Source organism: Pygoscelis adeliae, unplaced genomic scaffold (genome assembly GCF_000699105.1).
Source record: "Pygoscelis adeliae isolate BGI_AS28 unplaced genomic scaffold, ASM69910v1 Scaffold286, whole genome shotgun sequence".
Taxonomy (NCBI): Eukaryota; Metazoa; Chordata; class Aves; order Sphenisciformes; family Spheniscidae; genus Pygoscelis; species Pygoscelis adeliae.
Window position 1 is genome coordinate 9,052,046 of NW_008825076.1, and position 20,793 is coordinate 9,072,838.

General features: G+C 44.3%; 1 protein-coding gene across 1 annotated transcript in view; it reads right to left on the reverse strand.

The window, feature by feature from the left end:
• Positions 1 to 614: 614 nt before the first annotated feature.
• The window catches only part of CHRNA4 (cholinergic receptor, nicotinic, alpha 4 (neuronal)), a 22,756-nt gene continuing 2,577 nt past the window's right edge, over positions 615 to 20,793 (reverse strand). Inside the window, exons 3-6 of the mRNA XM_009326815.1 lie at positions 17,867 to 17,911; positions 17,666 to 17,775; positions 6,605 to 7,985; positions 615 to 762 (exon numbers count right to left, since the gene is read on the reverse strand). Of these exons, the coding sequence (XP_009325090.1) occupies positions 637 to 762; positions 6,605 to 7,985; positions 17,666 to 17,775; positions 17,867 to 17,911 (1,662 nt within the window). The 3' untranslated portion in view covers positions 615 to 636. The remainder of the gene's footprint in view (positions 763 to 6,604; positions 7,986 to 17,665; positions 17,776 to 17,866; positions 17,912 to 20,793) is intronic.

Genomic DNA, 20,793 nt, shown 5'->3' on the forward strand with positions numbered 1-20,793 from the left:
GAAGGGTATTGGCCAAAGTAAACTCTGTCAATATGAAGACCGTAGCTATTGTGTTTTGGTGAGCTAATGATCAGTGTTGGTCCCAAAGGGGCTGAGCTGTCCTGAGGAATTCCTTCAGCCTTTCCAGTCTGGCCATCTTTACCAGCTGACCACAGACCACATCCTACACAGGTATCCCGAATCTGGAACTTTATTTATAAAATGACTCATACAGGGACACGCAGTCCTGAACCACTTCAGCGTGACAGGGCAAAATTACTAGGCAGGGCACACTGAGACCTCTGAAGACAACTGGAGCTAATTTGCCAGGGGCTGGTTTGTAGATGCGAAGCCTCTTTATGTGCTGCTTTAGGGAACAAGCTCATGTTCTTACATTGATGAGTATATGCCAATGAATGCCACCATGCTATGTACAAACTTTAATAAGAACTTTTCCCCTAAATTAGATGGAGGAGATGAAAATATCTTGGCAAAACGATGTGACCTTGGAAAGTATTCCCAGAGAGCTCTGGAGCAACTCAAGTGCGGACTCACAGTAAATTATTCAAAGGGCTGCCTCCATTTCTTTGCTCCTCTCCTTCCAGGTGAACTAAAATCCATAGAGTGGGATATACTTTCTTCCTTATGTGGCTATATTTAGATCATTCCTGCCAGCCACGGTGGGAGGAAGAGACCAACAGTTCCCAGCAAACACACAATGATGAACATCCAGAGGAAGATCCTGTCAATGACCATTGCAACGTACTTCCAGTCTTCCTTCACCTGGGAACACAGAGGTGAAAGGCTGATTATTAACGTTTATTTGAGATTAAAACTTCTGAAGACTATTAGCGCTTTATTCCAAAACAGGATATTTTAATTTAAGTCCAGAGATAGGAGGGGAAGGTCTCACTAACACTTAGTGGTCCTATGTGATGGCAAAGATTTATTCTATCAGTCGCTGATGTGGGAGACAGATTCCCAGACTGCATGGGTGTGCATGTGCAATTGCAAACCCTGTTCACAGCTCCCCAGGGATGACATACGCCCGTGGATGATTAAGCTCGTCTGCACACTCACTATCCCATTTTCCATGAGCAACAGCTGTAATTGGGTGTGTAAAGGAGGCTGCGATTCAAACTGGGGAGGGTGGGGGGTAAAGAAATTACTTGTTTCCCCATGTTCATAAACAGATTTGCTTACAGATTAATGAAGCCAAACTCTTTCTGCGAAGAGATTTACAGCTTTGGGTGAGTAAGCAGTGAAAATCAACCAGCAAATAAAAGAAGTGGTCTTCCTCACCCTGCTTTTTCCCCACTTTTGTCTTGCTGTGGGAGGATTTTCCAGCAATTCCTCTCTGGGGACGTCTAGTACTTATTAATACCATCAGGCAAGAATTGTAAATGGCTATTTCATTAGGTAAGAAACCACATACATATGAAAACCTCTTTCATTACATTGCTGTTATTAATTTCTTTCCCAGGAAGAGGACTGATTAGATTGCAAAGTTTTATTTTATATGGCTGTACCCATTATAATTTCCTACAATATACCACCTGGTGATTAATAGACCCGAGGGCTGAAATTTGGCACACTGCCTCACTCTTTAGGGAAAACATCTCAGTGGGAGCTAACTCAATCCTCTTTAGCAGCCGTGCTTGCAGCAAGTCAGGAGTGTGGTGTAAGGAGGCAGCAAAGCCAAGGCTGCGCTTTGCTGGAGCTGCTTTACTGTACCCACCAGTCTGCGACCCTGAGCAAACAGTGGCTTCACCGTGCCCAAAGCTGCCATGTACATTGGGCTGTAGCGTGCGTGAAAAGCACAGAACAACAATAATGTAACACTAGTGGTACAGGCCTCTTCATCCACTTGATCCTACATTTGTTTTAAACAGATAAGGGAGTAGCCCAGAACAGTAGGCGTGAGCTAAAACACGATTTGTATGAGACCTGGCTTGATTTTTTTTTTTTAAGGATTTGCTGATTGTGCTGAAAATTAATTTTGGTAAGGGAAACAATCCAAATATCAGTGAAATAGCCATTTACAGCAGATAAAGTTTTCACAGGTGCAGCGCCAACTTCAGGTCCTAAAATATTATGATCTGTCAAGCACCAAACAAACAAGCTCTGAGCACAACACAGTGGCTCTGAAAACTCACCTTGAGTATTCTCTTTCTTTGTCAGTCACGGATGCACCACTAAATTTTATCTTATACCTTGTGGGTGGTACAGAGAAATCATGATGTATCAGAGGGAGAGAATATACAATCCTGGCTTCTGTGAACAATGTTGTGACATTTTATTGAGCTAAGAGAATAATTCCTTGCAGGTAAGGTATGTGCATTTACCTCATTTTGGCGTGCTGAACCCTTCACAAACTGATCATGAATCTTCCAATGTATTTGCAAAGTACCTGTTGTCACTCTGTGCCTCAATGCAGACAACGTTCAGCTGAAGCAACACCAGCAAAGTGAGCTCTTTCTTTAACTACACCTCTCATTATTTGCCATGTGGACTGCTTGGTTAGGCCTTTAAATCATCTGGTATTGCTCCAGCGCCTTGGCTCAGTAAGCAGCTTTGTAAATTGGGAAATGAGACACGCACTGGAGAGCATATAGTATTTTCCCATAGTTTGTTCTCTGAACAAAGCATCTTAAATTTCAGGAATACCTGGACATTTTCAATAGCGTAAGAATCGGTTAAATATTTTTGTGCAATGGATAATTTTATTCCCTTTAAAACCAGCACCAAGTTAAGCGTGTCTTTACTATTCAATAGGCAGAGGTAAACAACTGAGGTTCATCCTGAAGCTTGTTATCTTCTTGGGGGAAACCATGTTGTTTTATGATTGTACAGCCCTTAGCACATCCATCTATAGTTAGGGAGAGTAAAAGAAATAGTGACCTTTGAAATCAAAAGGAATTCTCTCATCCCAAGGATAAGGTCTCAGTGGATAACTCCCCTTTGCTGTGTGTTTTCTCATCTATTCATCACTTGCTGAGAGTTGGAGTGAATCTCTGATGCTTAAAATTCCTGGTGAGAAGGCCAGCTAAGCAAGCTCTGGATGATTGTGTTTATGGGACTAGTGTCTCATGGTGCAACCAATGTGCAAAGAAAATCTGAAATTTGCCATCTGATGTCCAACTGGAGAGCTGGATTGAGTAAATAGTGCCCCATTTTGGCAAAATAAGCTGTTTTGGGTATTCATGCCAGTAAAAGTAAGTGCTAGATCACACGAAGAAAAGAAATGAACTAGATGAGTTTCTTTTTGAGAAAAGAAGGGGGAAATGGGAGAAGAGGAACAACTTGAAAAGTTCAACAGACATTTGCTTTCAAATGTAATGGTGTATGCATAAATACTCAGCCCATCTTGAAAATGATGGCTGGGAGTGCATCAGATGTTTGCAAAAATCAATATTCAACTTCAGACCGAGAGCACGGAAGGGTGAAATTGGAAATTATGGAGAGACAATGAAAAAAAAAAAAGTAGGAAGAAAAGAAAATTATCTGGATTGTTTTGTTTTGTTTTGTTTTCTGACAGCACTGTAGCATTTCCCTGTGGTCCAGCACCTCACGTGGAGCATGATCCGCAGAGGCATCTCTGACAACATCTGTGCAGCTGTCAACATCTGCCACCCCAACTCCTGAGCTGTATTTTGATTAGTTTTTAAGAAGCTCACTCAAAACTATTTTGGGGAAAGGATCAGGGGCAGGAACCAGCTGACTCCCCCACCCCCAAATTCCCAAAAAGTAAGGGAATCTGCAGCTCTTCCCTGGTCCAGCTCCTTGCAGTCTGAGCAGTTGGAACAGGGCATCCTGCCCCAGGATTTGAGTGGAGGGTTGAGGTGCCTTGGTGACATCTGATCCCCCAGGACCCAGAGCCTGTAACACAGATTAGAGCAGTCCTGGGTGGTTTTATTGTACTTTGTTAAAAATAAACGGGTGAGATTATCCCGTGTTTTCTGCCCCTCAGCTACCTTCTCTCCCATTTTATTTTTAAGCTGTCTTCAAAGTCGTCTTATTAGAGTAGTCCGGAGATGCACACAGGCATGGGGACAACAAGGCTTTCCAGATGGTACTGTTGGTGTCTGGTTATTTTGGCTCGTGTGTGACATGCAACTTGTTTTGCTTCTCAGTCTGTAATTAATTTCTAATGGCATTTCTATCGTATGCTGGGACAATTCAGTCTTGTATTTTCCCCAGTGTACCGTTGTGCTCGTATTGTTTGCAGATATCTTTTTGTAACAAACAACTGCCTCTTGCATTTCCCATTTTCTCTTTGCTGAAGCACTTAATTAAATGAGCTATTTACTTCTAATTTAGAAGCACTGCCCCTGTGGCAATGGTGCTTTAGAAAAAAGACAGGAACTTCAAAAGAAGCTCTGTTCCCATTCTGGGAAGGTGCATGTCTCTGAAAATACTACCCAAGAGACAGCGAGCTGTGTCTCAGGGGCTGCAGCTACATCAGAGGTGCCTGCTGTTAGATTTGTTGAAGACTTCCATGAAGAAATGCCACAATTTGATTTTAAGATGAGACCAAATTTCTGAGTACTGATTTTTTCCCCAAAAAATTCTCATTTCATTAGATCTCATTTATTATTAGATCAGTTCTGCTCCTTACAGTAAATATCAATTCCAGAAGATCATGTTTCCTTCTTCTTTGTCATTTCCACCTGGAGAAGAAGTGTGCTTTCCTACTTGACATTACTTGGATCCAGAAAAAGAAAATAGTGTAGCCTCAGACCAGGCTCAGCAATTGTTCCCCCAAATCTGAAAACCCAACCTCTGCCTACCGTGCCAACCACAGCTGCTGTGAAAGAGCAGAAAACTGCAGGAAGGTTTGCAGGCTCTTCCTGGGGAGCCTGGTACATCGGTGGTCCTGGGGGTGACCCTTCTCCGCTCATTGCTGGATGTTTTCCTGGCACCTTTGCTCACAGCCTGGACTGGCAGGAGGTCTGGTCAGAGCCCTCAAAACTGCTCCTTTTCTTCTGCTTTTGACGTTTAGTGCTGTAAATAGCTTTCTCAGGACAATCACTTCATTTCAAGAGGGAAGAGTAGTGGAAAGTATAAGAAGAAAATTCGTGGCTTCTGAAGACTGTTTTCATTTTAAAGAAAGTTGCAATCACGGTTTAAAAGGAAAGAACCCAAGATATTCATCAACTCAGTTCTTGATGATATCAACAAGCTTAGCAGAAAGAGAATCAGTTGAAACGGGAAGTATTATTGGTACAATATTCTTTCATTTGCACCAGGGGGAAACAAGTGAGTTAAAATCGACTGACTTCCATGGGTTTACTTGTGATTATTGCTAGGAGGAGGGAGCAGAGTTTAGTTCACGCAGTCCTAATGTGCTTGTGAAGTGCTTTAGCCCAGCAAAGAGTGCTGGGCTGTCAACTAATGAAGATGGGGATTCATAGCCCATTTCTGCCGCAGATTTGTTCTGTGACATTGAACAGGTCACCTCATCTCCGTAGTTGGGCTGTCACTCCTCAACGTGAGGAATAAACAGTTACTTCCTCAAAGGGATGTTGTGAAGTGAAATACATTAAAGAACAACGGCCTCTCAAACTATGGTACCAAAGAGTATATAAATAGACAGTAGCACTTAAATCTCTTGTTGCTGCTGCTAAGTGCTCAGTGCTGTGAAAAATGCAAATATAAAGACACTCTTCACGCCCAGGAAGTCTTGCAGAAAAGCACTATGACTTGCACTGACTCTAAACCTTGAGAAAATCAAACTGTAAGCACAGCTGAAAAAGTACCTTTTGCTGACGGATCCCTCTAGGAAAAGCTAGATAAGACTTTTCTTTAGCAAGAACACTAACTTCAGGTTATCTTGTGGCTTCCTGCATTATGACCATAATTAGCTAGCACACCGTATCCATAGTATTGCAGGGGAAGAGCTACAAGAGGTGTGAAAGTATGCGGCATTTGTGCGTGCATTACCATCTCCATTAAAAGAAATTCTTTCAGCCTCTATTTTCCTTCTCTATTTGTAGCCATATTTACCCCTTCAGAGTAAGTGTGAAATTTGTCTGTCCACCCACCTTCCTGCACAGAGCCAACTGCTCCAATGGAAGTCCACTAATGAGGAATTGCATCACGCAGAGCTAAACATACCCTGCAACGTCCCCACGCTACTACGCGCTTCCCACATCCACAACCTATTTTTGGGGATTTGCTTTCCTAGGCTCAGCAGCCAGAGTCAATGCTTAATAAAAAACAGAGAGTGTGAATTCCCCGTCTGTCAGAGACTCTATAAATAATAAGTCTGCTGTGTTCCCACCAGATGACTGCTTTTTGGGTCTCTTTCACAATCTTAGCTGCTTCCTTCCTACCTAACAACAACTTTACTCCTATTTTCTGCTGGAGAATCCTATTGTTCTAGAGCAGCCCTGAGCATGGTCTGGTTGTGCTACCCCCTTGGCCCACAGGCCTGCCAAGACCCCAAGGACAAACTCTCCAGCTGTGCCCATAGTGGCCAATGTGTTCAAAAGCCACAATTTCAGGGATGGCTGAGCCTGCATCAGCAAGTGTATTCTCTGTATAGCCCCCAGGTTTGGTGGGGCTTCCTTAGCAGATAATTTTTGACTTACCCAAGGAGAGCAGGCTAAGTTAGCATACTTACTGAGAAATCCGCGTCTTCTGCTCGCAGGTGGTCTGCGATGTAGTGAACCCCTTCCACTGCCAGCTTCAGGGCTGGGGACATCAACACAAGATGTTGCTCTTTGGCGCTGTGAGTCTTGCTTCCTTGAGCTGAAGTGCCAGCTGCCTCGCTCTTTTTGCATTTACACTTGCATTGAGGAGGCTTGTGCTGGGGCTGCTCTTCATTTAGGTGGCACCGCTGGGATGCTGGAGAGCCGGTGGATTGGCCATTGGTCTGGGAAGAGTCCTCTTGCAGGTAGCAATACTGGATGCTCCGGGACCTGCAGCGGATACTCCCTTCCTCTGCCTTATTGGGGCTGTACATCTGCTGAACGCTTAGTGATCTGCCTTTCGAGATGGAGGTAGTCTGGGTGTCACTCAGGGGGTGGCATGAGGGTTGTGGAGAGGAGCAGGTCACCTGTACAGGCTCTGGGTGCAGCACAGAGTACTGCCCAGAAGGGGACTTGCACATAGGCTGAGGCTTGGCTGGCTCCTCGAGGTGGGCACAGAAGGAAGATGTGGGTGATGGCTCATTATTCTGGGGGCTGGGGGAAGATGAGGTAGTGAAGTTGGGTTCCACGTCGATCTCGGACCAAAGCCTTGGTGTATTGCTTATTTTGTGCATGGATTCGATGAGCTTCTTGCAATTGTCTTTCACTGTGGAGGGACGTTTCATGAAGAGGAGGCGTGGGACTATGTCAAGGAAGATCCTCCTCACCCAGTCAGGCATCGTGTGGGTACGCGGGGAACGATGGTGCACGTTGAGCACAAAGACAGTGATGATGATAGACAAGGTAACAAATATCATGGTGAAGAGAAGATATTCTCCAATCAGAGGGATGACCAAGGAGGTAGATGGGATGATCTCTGTGATGAGCAGCAGGAACACAGTGAGGGACAACAGCACGGAGATGCACAAGGTTATCTTCTCTCCACACTCGGAGGGCAGGTAGAAGACCAGGACAGTCAGGCAGGAGATCAGCAGGCAGGGGATGATCAGATTGATTGTGTAGAACAGTGGCAGCCTCCGGATAATGAAGGAGTAAGTTATATCGGGGTAGATCTCTGTGCAGCATTCATATTTCTTGCTGTTGTAATTGCCCACAGCGTTGATGATGACCCATTCCCCGCTCTCCCAGTAGTCCAGCTGGTCCACATGACTGTGCATGCTCACCAAGTCTATCTTGGCTTTGTCATAGGTCCAGGAGCCAAACTTCATTGTGCAGTTTTGCTGGTCAAAGGGGAAGAAGGTAACATCAATGCTGCAGGAGCTTTTATAGATAGCAGGTGGCATCCATTTAATTCTCCCGTCATAGAAGAGGTGGGCCTTGGTCAGGTGGGTTACTGCAAAGTCACCGTCAGCACTGGGGAGAGATAGAAGATAAAAAAAGACTAAGGCTTCTCTGGGACATCTCAGCTCTGTTAAAGAAATAGGATATTTAGTGCCTGGCTTCCAAAAATGCACTCGAGGCACCTGAGAGATGCAAGAGGCACATCATGTGCACACACTGGATCCATCCGCTCTATCCAGTGGGTTTTGAACTCTGTTGGCTTATGCGAGCACTGGATTTGCATGCAAATGTCAGCCCTCACCTTGCATAAGTCAGGTCCTTGAGGTGAATGTACACAAGTTTTCCTCAAAGGTGTCCCATAAATGCCTTGGAAAGGGTTGAGTTTGCTTTAGAGAGGTGGGAGGAACCACTATCAGGTAGCATGGCTGTGGGCTCTGCAGAATTAATTGTGACAGCTGCTATAAATGAAACAGTGTTGGGTAATCATTCAGTCTCTTACATGAAAATCAGCAAGAACATCCTATTAATAGGAATGATGAAAGTTAATCTCTTGATTTCCCAGTCAGGAAGAGAGCTGTCTTTTATGGTGTCTTCTTACAGAGACTCTCAACTGGGGTCTGTGTGCTGGTATAAGATAAATAGGTAACAACGCAGGATTTTATATCAGAAAGCCATTTTCCAGCCAGTGAAAAAGCTATTGCATAAACAGCATTTTTTTGGTTTGGATCTGCTTTTCTTAGCTGATCAGCGCACTGATTTCCCGCAGCACCGTGCCATGCACCCGTGACACCGGCTGCTTCCAGCTCGTCATGGGGACTGGGATACAAGTGAAGGAGATAAAAAAAGGCAACAGGAGAGGCAAGTACATTGGGGATTTGGGGGAAGAAAGACTGCCAAGGAATGCCATACTCGAGCTGTAATAGTGTTGGAGAAAGGAGGGAGACTGAGAAACCCTGGGAATGGGATCCCTAGCCCTGGAGACAGCCCTGTCCTCCACCTGCCTCAGCATCACCAGCCACAGCTCCGCTCCTTCCTCACACCCTCATCTCTGCTACTACACATTAAACATTGAACCTGCCACTTGCCCCGGTGCGTGGAGGCCACAGAAAGAAATTAACTCATTAACAGATTCAATTAGTGCAGCAGGTAATTAATGCCCTGCATGGCTATGCCATCAAGAAGTGCTGTTCCTCCCCTGCTCTCAGTGAGGAGGACATGTGGACTGTGACACTTAAACTCCACATCTGGGCCAAGTCCACAGGTACTTTATCTACAGCAACGTCCTTCCTCCAGGCAATGTCTGCAGGATCTGTAGCCTGCGTTAGCTTACACAAAGAGGCAAAACTGAAGTGTTCAGAGCTGCACAAGTGACATATCTCCTTGTTTGAATAATCATTGTGATGGAGACTGGGTGTTTGAATCACAAAATTACACCTCCACCTGAAAATGAGCCAAGCCCCTACATCTGCAGCCCCTTTGTGCAGTGACTGGCTGAAACTTCAGACCCTCTCTCTCCCTTGATTTCTACTTGCAGACAGAGGATTTTGGTATCCTTGGACAGTCGCAACCTGGATCAAACACACTGGTTCAAGGTATCTTAAAATGTGGGTGAGGTTTGGACAGAGCTGCAATTTTTTTCATCATGAGCAAATGCCTGAAAGGTTGAAATCCCAGCCAAAAAAAGCAGGTGGGATCTGTTTGTAGAGCAATGCCCTCAAGTCTAGCTGCAGGAATAGAGAAAAGAGCATCCAAAAAGCAAGGAGGGAATTGGGGACCATCTTACACACCTGGTTCGAGCCGCTGCAGAGCTCGGGGATACGGAGGAAGAAGCCTGTTGTGTGGTGCCGAGTCGCAAACAGCAACGCTGCTAAACAAAGGGGAAGCTGAGAAGGGGAGGGAGAGCTTCTGCTAAAAACTTGAGATGAATTATTCAGGCTGATATAGATAGAAAGCTCTCTGCTCCTGTCCAGCCCTCCCGGCTGGAGCCAATCCAGCCTGCAGCCGCTTTCCCAGCAATCGACAAACTCCCTTGGCCCTGTGCTGCTGCTTCAGTGCTCAGATGTGCCGTGACAGCAGCCGTACAGCAACGGGGTGCACGGGGGTCACACCTCTCCTCTTCCTCACCAGCAGCAAGAGAAACAGCGCAGGGACTATCCGGCGGGGCCCCTCAAGCTGCTGAAGGCAGAGGAACTTCCCTATATTTATTTCTGTAGGAGATCATCCATTAATTCATATGCAAAAGGAAAAGAAAAAAAAAGACTTTCTGATATTTTGTCTTGCCCTGTGAAGCACCCTCGTCAGTCCATGACCACACCGGCTTCCAGGCAGACTGGTGCAGTATCACTCATTTTGGGAAACGGTGGCAGGTTCTGGCCCTCAGTGAGCTGTCTTGGCTAACACGGTGTCTGTGCAGAGATGGCACGTGCCCCCGACGCCCAGGATCATAGCCCAGATCTTTGTCTTTTGAGACAATTTTCCAGGTTGGTTGAATTAATGGAAAAATAAACTTGGAATTATTGTGCGGTGGAGAACCAGGTTTTTACTAAACTCTTCTTTGTTTCTATAATGGAAAGCCTTTGCTCTTTGTGGCAGATTGTGGAAAAACAAAAGAACACAAAAGGACCCAGTGCTTTTTGACCTCTGAACTGGACTTTTTCTAAAGCTTTAAAACACCTTTTTTTTTTAAGACAGGAAAGCTAAAAATATGTACAAACCCAGACTGTTGTCTCAAAGGGATCAAGGCAAAACCACCATTGTGTTTTACTCCGATGCAAATAAAACCGAGCAATGCCATTGTACCATCCACCCAACTCCTTTATTACCTCTTCTTTCTTCAATCTAATTTACACTCCAGGACCACTTGCTTTGGATGAAAACCATCTTTTTTTTTTTCCTCCTGGGCTTTGCCTGCACTGTAAAGCCAGATTGAGACATGAAACATGCACAGCAAGTGACAGTCCAGCGTTTGCTGTTCTCGGTGGTTTTCTTTCTAAATCTCAATAGGAATTTGGAATCCAGCTCTGCATTTAATGAGATCTCTGAGGCATGATTAAATCTTTCCTTAATGGAACAATATGTTTATAATTGGACTTACTACAGAAAAGGGATAATGAGCATCCACTAGTGTTTCCCTTCTTAGGTAGAGCTATGTGTAAGTGGCTGGGAAAACAACACAGGTGTGTGTTTTTCCTTTTGAATACTGTTGGAAAAGGGCATGAAACTCTTGCTAAAAATTCATCCAGGAACAATAATAATTCACGTAATTGTGTTTCATTAACAGAAATGTCTTGTCTGGCAGTTTTGCAGTCCCTGTGTGACTAGCCACACGCGTCTCTTCTGCAAGCGTAGATGTAACCAGTGTGATGCGGCAGATCTCGTGTGTCAATTATTTCCATAAATGATCTGCTTCTTTGATGAGGAAGATGATATTTTTTAATTGCTTGCCTAACAAACCCAGCCTCATCCTGGGTCCTCTTCGGCTCACACATTATTACGAATAAGACTGGTACTGCCTTCCAAGATGGATTTTGCCTGCAGCGCCATGGCAGGAGTGAAACCAGCACCGGAATAGCGTCTTGCATTTGAGAGTCAGCTAATGACTCTGAGGAGCCATAAAACACCCTGAGAGCCTCCTGCTCCTCCCGCACCAACCTAACAGGGCTGTGAAGTAATTCCTGACTTTACTGGGCATGTATGAACTTCTCATTGCAGTTCAATGTAGAGATATTTGAGCAATTTGTAAGCAGGGTAGATTAGCCATGCTGTTGTACATAGACTGTATCCAAGCCAGCTATATCGTGCAAAGGTAGTGTTTGCAGTTGTCTTAACCCTTCGTGCATGCATATATTTTTGCCTCCTTCTCCAAGCTTACCACCCACACTGGACCTTCAAGCATATGCTTACTGGCGCCCTGCCGATGTGGGGTGAACCTAGAGAGATGCTTTCATCCTGGGTGAGACTTTCATTCTGCTCCTCTTGACATGAGGGAGGGAGCAAACAAGGTCACTGGCTGTCGATGGTCTTCTAAAGCTTTTCCCCAATCTCCTCCAAGGGATGAAGTTGAGACAGCTGACTGCAAATGAAGTCTGCAGTTATGAGATTGGGGAAACCCTGTTTTCTTGTGGAAAGCTTTGCTGTGGGAAAACCCATTCTTGGCCCAGTTGTGCTGACAGCCTTGTCTGCATAACATTAATATTTCCTTAGGCAGGAAGGTGGGAGATCTGATATAGTGGGACGGAGAAAATCTGCAGTCATTCCTTTATAGTGGTAGCACATTTTCATCTCATTCAGTCTAGACCACTGTGTTGTGACAGTTGTCATGAAAATACATTTGGAAGAAGGAGCAAGCACAAGGTAAACATCACAACAAGAACTTGAGAATTAAGATAGTCAGGCTCTCCTGATTACTCTGACCTGACAGCCCTAAAAATCTGTCAGTGATAAAGTACTGGAGCTCTTATATTCTCATGTCAAATACAACAGTGAACACCAATAAAGAGAGAAGACAGTCACTTATTCCTTTGCCAACGGAAATAGTGCTGCTGTGTTCTGCAGCCTTTGATTCCTCATTTTGAGAATAAAGGCTGCTCTTCTAAAATCTTCTAAGTTTATAAGGGTTCATGAATGGCATTGTATTACTGGCAGCCATCAACTGTGTTTCATTAAAAACTCTGCTGATGGAGATTTTTTTTTTGTCAGTTTCTATTTTCCCTGCAGTTGGGAGATACATCATTTCACAAAATTAAATGTTTTCAGAATGCATGTAAATGAGGCACATATTTATTTTAATTTCTGATGATACAATTTAAATCCAAACAGAGCTTTAAAAGCCTGAAAATTAGCTATATACATATGTGGATATAGTGAGAATGTCCTCATTTAAAGCATTTTTCATGGAACAGCAGTAACCAAGACACACTGGAGTTTCGAGACCCCTTTAAAGAACGTACCCTGCACCCTTTTTGTAGTCATTAAAGAGATGCTTCTGCAATGTTCAGATTAAAATACTCTCCAAAGGCAAATCAGAGAATATTTTGTTTAACAATTGTTTTGTGCTTCCAAAATGATAACTACAAATTCACAGGTTGGAAGGGACCTCTGGGGATTGTTAAGTCCAAACTCCCTTCTCAAAACAGGGTCAGCAACAAGAGGATCAGGACCTTGTCCAGTTGGGTTTTAAAAATCTCCAAGGTCTTGGCAACTTGGGTACAAAACAGATGTGCACATCTTGGCTACATAGATGGAGATGTCAGTGCATTGATGTGTACTTCTGTAGGTCCCATCCCAGCTTTTGCTTGCTTCCGATGTTTAGAAATCATTGGTAACCGAAATTTTGATCATTCCTCAGTAAAATAGGCATCTGTCTCAGAAATGGCTGTGCTACACTGATGAAATAAACACAAGTTTCTTATAAGGCTCTAACAGTGCTAAATTTACATTTTCCTTTGACTCTTCCCTTCTTTGCCAAGCATCCTCATCAGCATTTTGTAGGCAAAACTCTAGCTCTGTCTTTAGCATAATGGTAGGAGAAGTCCTCGGATGCTAACTCAGCAACAGCCCATGAGAGAGATCCCTCTTATAAATTTCTTTCTATCAGTTCCTGTATTGCTGGATAGAGCTTGGCAGCAAACCTCAAAGGCATCTAGAGATATAATTCCTCTCCAGAAACATAGTCATTTAAACTCCCAGAAGAATCGGGAAAGCTTAAGTGTGAAATAGCAATTATGGGCCTGTAATAAGTACAATCTGGTGTAAAATGACATGATCTGTGCAAGTACACACTCAAACACAAAGAAAAATGTCAAGAATATTTCCAATATTTTAAAGGTTAGACTAGGGCATCTTTTGGTATTACTCCTCCGAACAGTTTTGGGATGAGTGAGGAAACCAGTGTTACGCCATAAGTCTCCCTGGTTGCAAACATCATAGTATAGTTCAAAAGAACAAGCTGCTATAGTATAGTTCAAAAGAACTCTTTGCTTTCTCATGATTTTCAAAAGCCGCCTGCCAGATGATGTTCTAACCCAGTCCAGTAATCCTTTGTGTCCATATTACCACAGGGTAAATTCCTCAAGATCTTTCCTGCTCTTAATTACAGAAATTTGTATTTGAATTCCCTTCATGTATGATCTTGTCTTTTGTTCTTTTTTTTTGGTGGAGGCTAAGGCAGGTATTTCTTTTTGGAACAGCTAACACCAGAAAATATTGAGAAAAAAGAAAATTTTGAAGTCTGAATGTTCCCAGTAGCTTCTTCCCAGGATTTACAATCATCAGACTAGAGAAAACAAATGCTATCATGAATATCCAGTTGAAAACTAACCAGGGAAACTCACATTTCAATTAGTCTCAAGAACATGGTCTGGCATCCCTCTGGGCAGCCTTTAGCAGCTGGAGCACCTGGCTGCAAACCTGCAGTTTCAGGGTTTTCTCCGCTGGAGTTTCTATGTTGCATGGGGTCCAAATGGCTCAACACAGAGGGGGAGAAGCAAAAAAAAACAATCAAAATGCAGCCCCAAGGGCTTATTCCCTGATCAGACAAAAAAAAAAAAAAAAATTTTTTTTTTTTTACTTTAAATATACAAAGGAAAACTAAAATGTGCTTAAAGTCCATTCATGAATGGGAAAATAAGTCAATGCAGAGGATTAAATAATTCATATATAAATGATTTGGTGGTGTCTGAAGAGCCTTTACAGCCTCAGATAAGGAACAGCTGGCCTTCTTGGCAGAGAAGAGGCGGCTTTGTCACTTCACTATTAACTCATATTCCTCTGTCATACATATGTTTTGTCACATCTAGTAGAAACTATTTACAGAGTCTTGGAACTTATCTCATCAAGCCTGAAAATTCAACAGCATATTAATTTCCCTGTAGGATATTAATTTGGTTTTAGATTCCTTATGAGTGTTGACAACTATATATACTCTCTAGGCCAAGCCAGCCGAGTTTACTGATTTAATGTGGGCCTCTAGAGTGGATTAATGGAAGTTTTTGACAATAATGAGCTTAGATATGAGAATAACCTCACAACAAGGGGTTAGGATTCCTTAAAGATGTAAATCTCAAATCTATTTAAATTTCACCATTTCTATATACACCCCAAGGTGAAAACAAAAGAGTCATTTGTATAATCTCCTGTCCAGAAAGTCTTTTTTCCAAAGGATACCATCCCAAACAGAAATACCATACTTCTGCCACAGCATGTGGTAAGCGATAAATAACTCACATTAAAAAGCCTGAACAGTGCAAAAGGTCAATGTGGCCACTCTCTCTCTTCCACCAAGGTCTCTGCACATAATTCTCTTGCTCTTAGGGACCCAGAATTCTGTGCATGTGCTTTAAATTCCCTCTAAACTATATATGTATATACATAAAATATGAGACGGAGTCCTTGTTAGCTTCACCCATGACTAGTCACTGTCTTTGCAAAGCCTTTCTTTCCAAAACATTTCTAGCTGGGATGCCCACAAGGAGGAACACTGCCTGGTTATGCAGTTGGTGAGCTGCCAGGCAGAAGAGCCTCATCTTGGTGTCCCATCATGCTACAGGTTTTGCCTTGCAGGCATTGCATTTGCCCTGCCTTGCCCTGCAACCCCTAAAAAACATGAAACCTGATTGTTCGAGTAGTGCGACTAAGATATTGACTGCAGCTTTGGATGTGTTTGATAGGAAGTTAGGTAGAAGAGAGAAGTATATCCCAGGGCAGGAAACAATTTACATAAGGCTGTATGAAAGAGCATGGGCAAATATAGCTGTAAAGAGGTATAGAATTAATGGAAAACCATTACTGACCGGCTAACGGTTGGTGCCTACATCCATGTTTAATTCATGCATAAAGTAAGCGATTAAAAATGCATGATAGACTCATGACAACCAACAGAGGAATGCATGATTATTAATGGTCAGGATGGATAAAAGGAGAGAAGTAGCTTGGATTTAGGTAGCTGGGGCACTAGATGTCCCTGCGTGGTAGCAGGTCACCAGTACAGTTAGACTTGCTATCTGCCATACCTCCCTGCAAGTCAGACTGAGTCAAGCAATAAGGTGGGCAAGGCTGAAAGACTTGCAGCCCAGAAGAGGAAAAGGAGGACATTCTGGAATAGCTGCTGTGGCCAGCAGATAGGCAGCTACTCCCTGGAGTCCCTGTAGTTGCCCAAGTGACAGCAGCAGTGAACTAGGACAGCAGGGCAGAGGGGCAGAGCATGCAAAGGGCAGAAGCCAAAGACTACCCAGCTCAGAGGTCTGGGTGCCCATTGACCTCTGGGGGCTGCTTTCAGCATGAAGTCCCAAAATGTCTAGAGCACAGAAGGATACCGAGGCCTCCTTCTTTGGTGCTAGGGCCCTCCTTGCATGGGCCATGCTCATCAGCCGTGGTGAGCGTGGTGAGCCAAGGGAGCAGATGCAGAGATGACACATCAGGCTTTTGTGTACCAGTAGCTCCAGCAAATGGATGGTTTGAAGCACAAAGGTCCAATAGACGATGGAGATTTTTTGTAGCACTATTTCCTTTGGCACTATGGTCCACCACAACAACCACCAGAAGCTCCAAAAATCATAATCCTTACCATTGTCATTAATTAAGCAATGAGAAGGACAAGGACATTCATTTTTTCCAGTGGAAGCTGTGAACACCTTTCTTGGCTGCAGTGTGAGGCACTTGCAATATAATATTCATGCTCACAGTGTGTCCCTGTAGGATAGGAAGGTCCAAGTGCCTATGAATTAGTCATTTCCATTGGACTAGTCTCTGAAAGGTGCTATGTTAGGATGCAGTGATTTCCAAGAGGTTTGCAATCACTCCACACCACTGAGGATCAGAGACAAGCTAATGGGAAGGATAACAATTTCCATAGTCTCCAAAGCTCACAATCCCCTGGACAAATTCCTCCTTCAGCTATTTTTTTTTTTTTTTTTAAACAAAAGCAAAGTCATATCAAACTAGAACCAGGCAACTGTTTATTGAAAATGAGCCTGGCATCCACTGTGAGTGTTTTCTCTGTGGTTTTTTTTATGTGTTAGCCACATACAAAGATGTTTTTGTTTGATGCTTGCAGCAAGTGTTTTTCTGGAGCCTGGGCTGGGGAGGGAGACTGGGATATCCTACATCCTAGGAGACTGGAGAGCTCTTGTATGATAAGCCAAGGAGAAAACAGTCTTGGCACTTGGACAGTCTTTCTAAGAATATCAACAGGCTCCAAAGGAAAGAAAGAAAACAACCACCTGCTGCCTAGGAAGTGTCCATACAAGAGACAGATTTCAAGCATTCAGGATCAAATTCTTATTTAAGCATAATTCTAGAATGGTATTGGGCTGACCTGAAACGTGTATTTGTAGACACACAAGTCTGACATGTTTCAGCATATTTTCCTTATTTAAGCCCATCCTCGGTAATTGGTTTTTCCAGTTGATGGTGATGAATTAGGGGAGAGCTCCTTGGTGAAATGAAATTGAAGAGGGCTGAAAGCTCAAATCCAGCTTAATTGTGTATCTGACATGTGAAGAGAAAACAATACCCGCCATCCCCCAACAAAACTCTCTGTCCAGTGACAGGATCATTAGGAGAACAAAGCCCTTGTGATAAATGTTAGTCATGTCATTTAAGGCACGTCTGGGACAGATATTATGAGAATCTACATGGAATTCAACAACAGAGAACAAAATAAGGCAGAATAATTGCAAGAAGCACCTTAACACCACGGGCAGAGAAAATTTGCAAGGATGGGTTTGCCCTCTGGCCACAGTGCTCACACTCACTTGTTGTAGAGGACAATATCTGGCCTCCAGATGAGCTCCGAGGGAATTCGGATGGATGTGACGTTTTCGTATTCTTGGGGGTCCCAGCGTAGCTTGTAGTCATGCCACTCCTGCCAAAAATGAGGCAGTTACAAAGCTGGGAGAGTTCAGATGGCAAAACTGAAAAGGAACATGGAAAAGCACGTATTTTGGTTCACCTACCTGCTTCACCCACACGTTCGTGGTCATCATTTGATTTTTCTCGTCCTGAAAAGCAAGATCAGATATTGGTTACAGAAGCAGATGAAGCGGCCCAAGGAACTCATTAGATTTCTCTTAATTGTACTTCATTTCTGTAATTATAAATCACCTCTGCAATAAATGTGAGTTCCGTCTTGGAAATAAAAAGCAGATGTTTCTGTCATTTAACATGGGACAGGGCACAGCTACCTGATACCACTGAACAGCTGAGCCTGCACCTCAGCAAACTCGGAGCGGACAGATTTGTATTTATTGGGATTTTCCTCAGTGCTGATGGATTCAGCCTAGGATGATGGGGCCAGGCAGAGGAAAGAGCTCCACAGCTTGGCTTTGACCTGAGCACTGAGGGAAGGGGAGTGATGGGTATATATATCCTTACTCACACACGTGTGTGTGGATTACAATGCTCAGCTTCATCTGCAAGTAGTGTTTAGTACTTCTACTGTGAAACATTATCCATGAACACAGTCCTGGAAACATGAAGCTCAGCAGTGTTTCTCCTTCTACCAAATACATGGACTTAGAGCACTATGGATTGGGTTTGCTGAATAAACTCAAGCTACTCTGCTGGCACATAACCCTTGGACAGCCTGGTGTATACCCCTGCTGTCAACTGGCAGACTTTTTCCCAACTCTAAGTACAAATAGTATGGAAAGGTAGAACTATATATATATATACTTTTAAATAATGTAAGGTAAATATAATGCTGGCAGCACTGTAGTAGAATTAATTACTGCTAGCTGCTTGCCTTGCATGCTTGTTACAACCCCCATGTAAATAACTAGGACGAATTACGTGGGGCAGAGCCTAGTGTTGGTCTGATTTAAGTGTCACATCAGAGCTCAGAGCTTATTTGTGTGTTTGTTTCTTTCTCTCTCTCTTTGGTTGGCATCAAAACCAGCTCAGTTGACAGGGCTCACCTGGAAGCAAACTGCTTGTCATTAACCTTGCTCTTGTGGCAGTTCAGGATTAATTCTGAACATTAAAAGCCAGGAGATCTGGGTGTGTGTGTGTGTGTGTGTTATGCCTCCCTCTCGCTGAGCCTCCTCACTGCTGTTGTGGCACCAAGTGTAAAACTTGATCAAAGATACCCTCGTCTAGGGTTAGGGACGAGAAGCACATGGAGGAAGGAGGAATACAAAAAATATTCAAATGAGCAACAAAGAAAGGGAAAATATGCAGCTACTTCCTTGGGTGCCGGTGAGAGATGAGCAATGCCACTGGAGGAGGCTGCCATGCCCTGGACTGGACCAGTCCTCGAGCATCTGCTTCTCTTACCACTTTGCAATTCAAACATCTGAGGGTCTCCACCACAGTCCCTGCACTGGGGATCCCAGTCTCACAGGTGCTACCCTTTACGGAAATTTTCCTCCCCGGCTGGGTGCAGACCCTTGGTGGAAACTCCTGCCCATCACTGCACCTGAGGGCTCTGCCATCCTCCTGACCCAAGCGAAGCATGACTCTAGTCCCATGGGTTTGTTTTGTAGGGGGTTTGCGACGTGCTCATGACTGACTGCCTCCTCCACCTGCATGGCTGACTTCTCCTGCATGGAGCCAGCCCGGAGGACAGCGGGTGATTCTGCAGTCGACGGTGGTGTTGCGCTGCCTGGCCTCTTTTCTCAAGGTGAACGCAGCACACGAGGTCCTGCAGAAACATGGGCTTACGAGTCCAAATATGTTTCTCAGTGGCTGCTCCTAGACACATGCTTGATCCCTTACCACTTTTTTCTGGGCTCAGAAAACCCTCAGCACACCAGCGTGAGGTAAGGACATGCAGGGATGTCAAGTTCCACATTGATTTTTGTTCTCCCCACCCCCAGCTTTTGTCAGCAGGAGCTGGGGTTTGAATACGGCTCTGATTTCTCTTTCAGACTTCTTGTCATTAAGAGCTGAATGTCGGGTCTAACAATTGCAGTGGGGTTTGCACCAAAACAGTGCTGCTGTCAGGAAGGGGGAGACACAGCTGAAGTGCTGCAGTGGTAGCAGGGGGTGTCGGGGTGTTGTCAGTCCCCAACCACACAGGCTGGGGCAGGAGGGGATGAGAGCTCTCCTCCAGCTGTACCCACCGGCCCCGGCACAGAACTGCCTGCTAGCTGCACTTCTAACCACTGACATGATTTTAAGAAGATTAATTCTTCTTAAGTAAACTGGGAAAAGCACTACGAAGCAGGTGTATCGATCCCCCCTCTTCCACAATTCAGCAGCTGCATAATGGAAAGTCTCTCTCATGCCTCCACAGTCACTAATGTCTCATCTTTAGTCTTATCAATTATTCAGATGAGAACCGTACAACTTCAACATTAGCAACTGCAAACAGCCCTGGATCCCTCGGGCTGACGTAAGAGAGAGGAGGGGAATGGAAGACCATTTCTGTGCTGCAAAGCTGGAAGCTGATGGCTTGTGCACAAGGAGATGCAACCCTCCAGCAACTAGTGTCTTTGATCGCCCACCTCCTGTGCCACCTTGGCTCTGTTTCCTCCGCATCTCAAAACTCTTATCTCAAAATATGAAATGTTGTGGAGAGTCATCTGTCCCTAACCCTGGATGAGGGTATCTTTGATCAAGTTTTACACTTGGTGCCACAACAGTAGTGAGGAGGCTCAGTGAGAGGGAGGCATAACACCCCCACCCCGCACCCCCCCAGGGGCGCCAGGGGAGGGTTAGATTGGATGTGAGGAAAAATTTCTTTACTGAAAGAGTGGTTAAACATTGGAACAGGCTGCCCAGGGAAGTGGTTGAGTCACCATCCCTGGAGGTATTTAAAAGACGGGTAGATGAGGCGCTTAGGGACATGGTTTAGTGGGCATGGTGGTGTTGGGTTGACGGTTGGACTCGATGATCTTGGAGGTCTCTTCCAACCTTAATGATTCTATGATTCTATGATTCT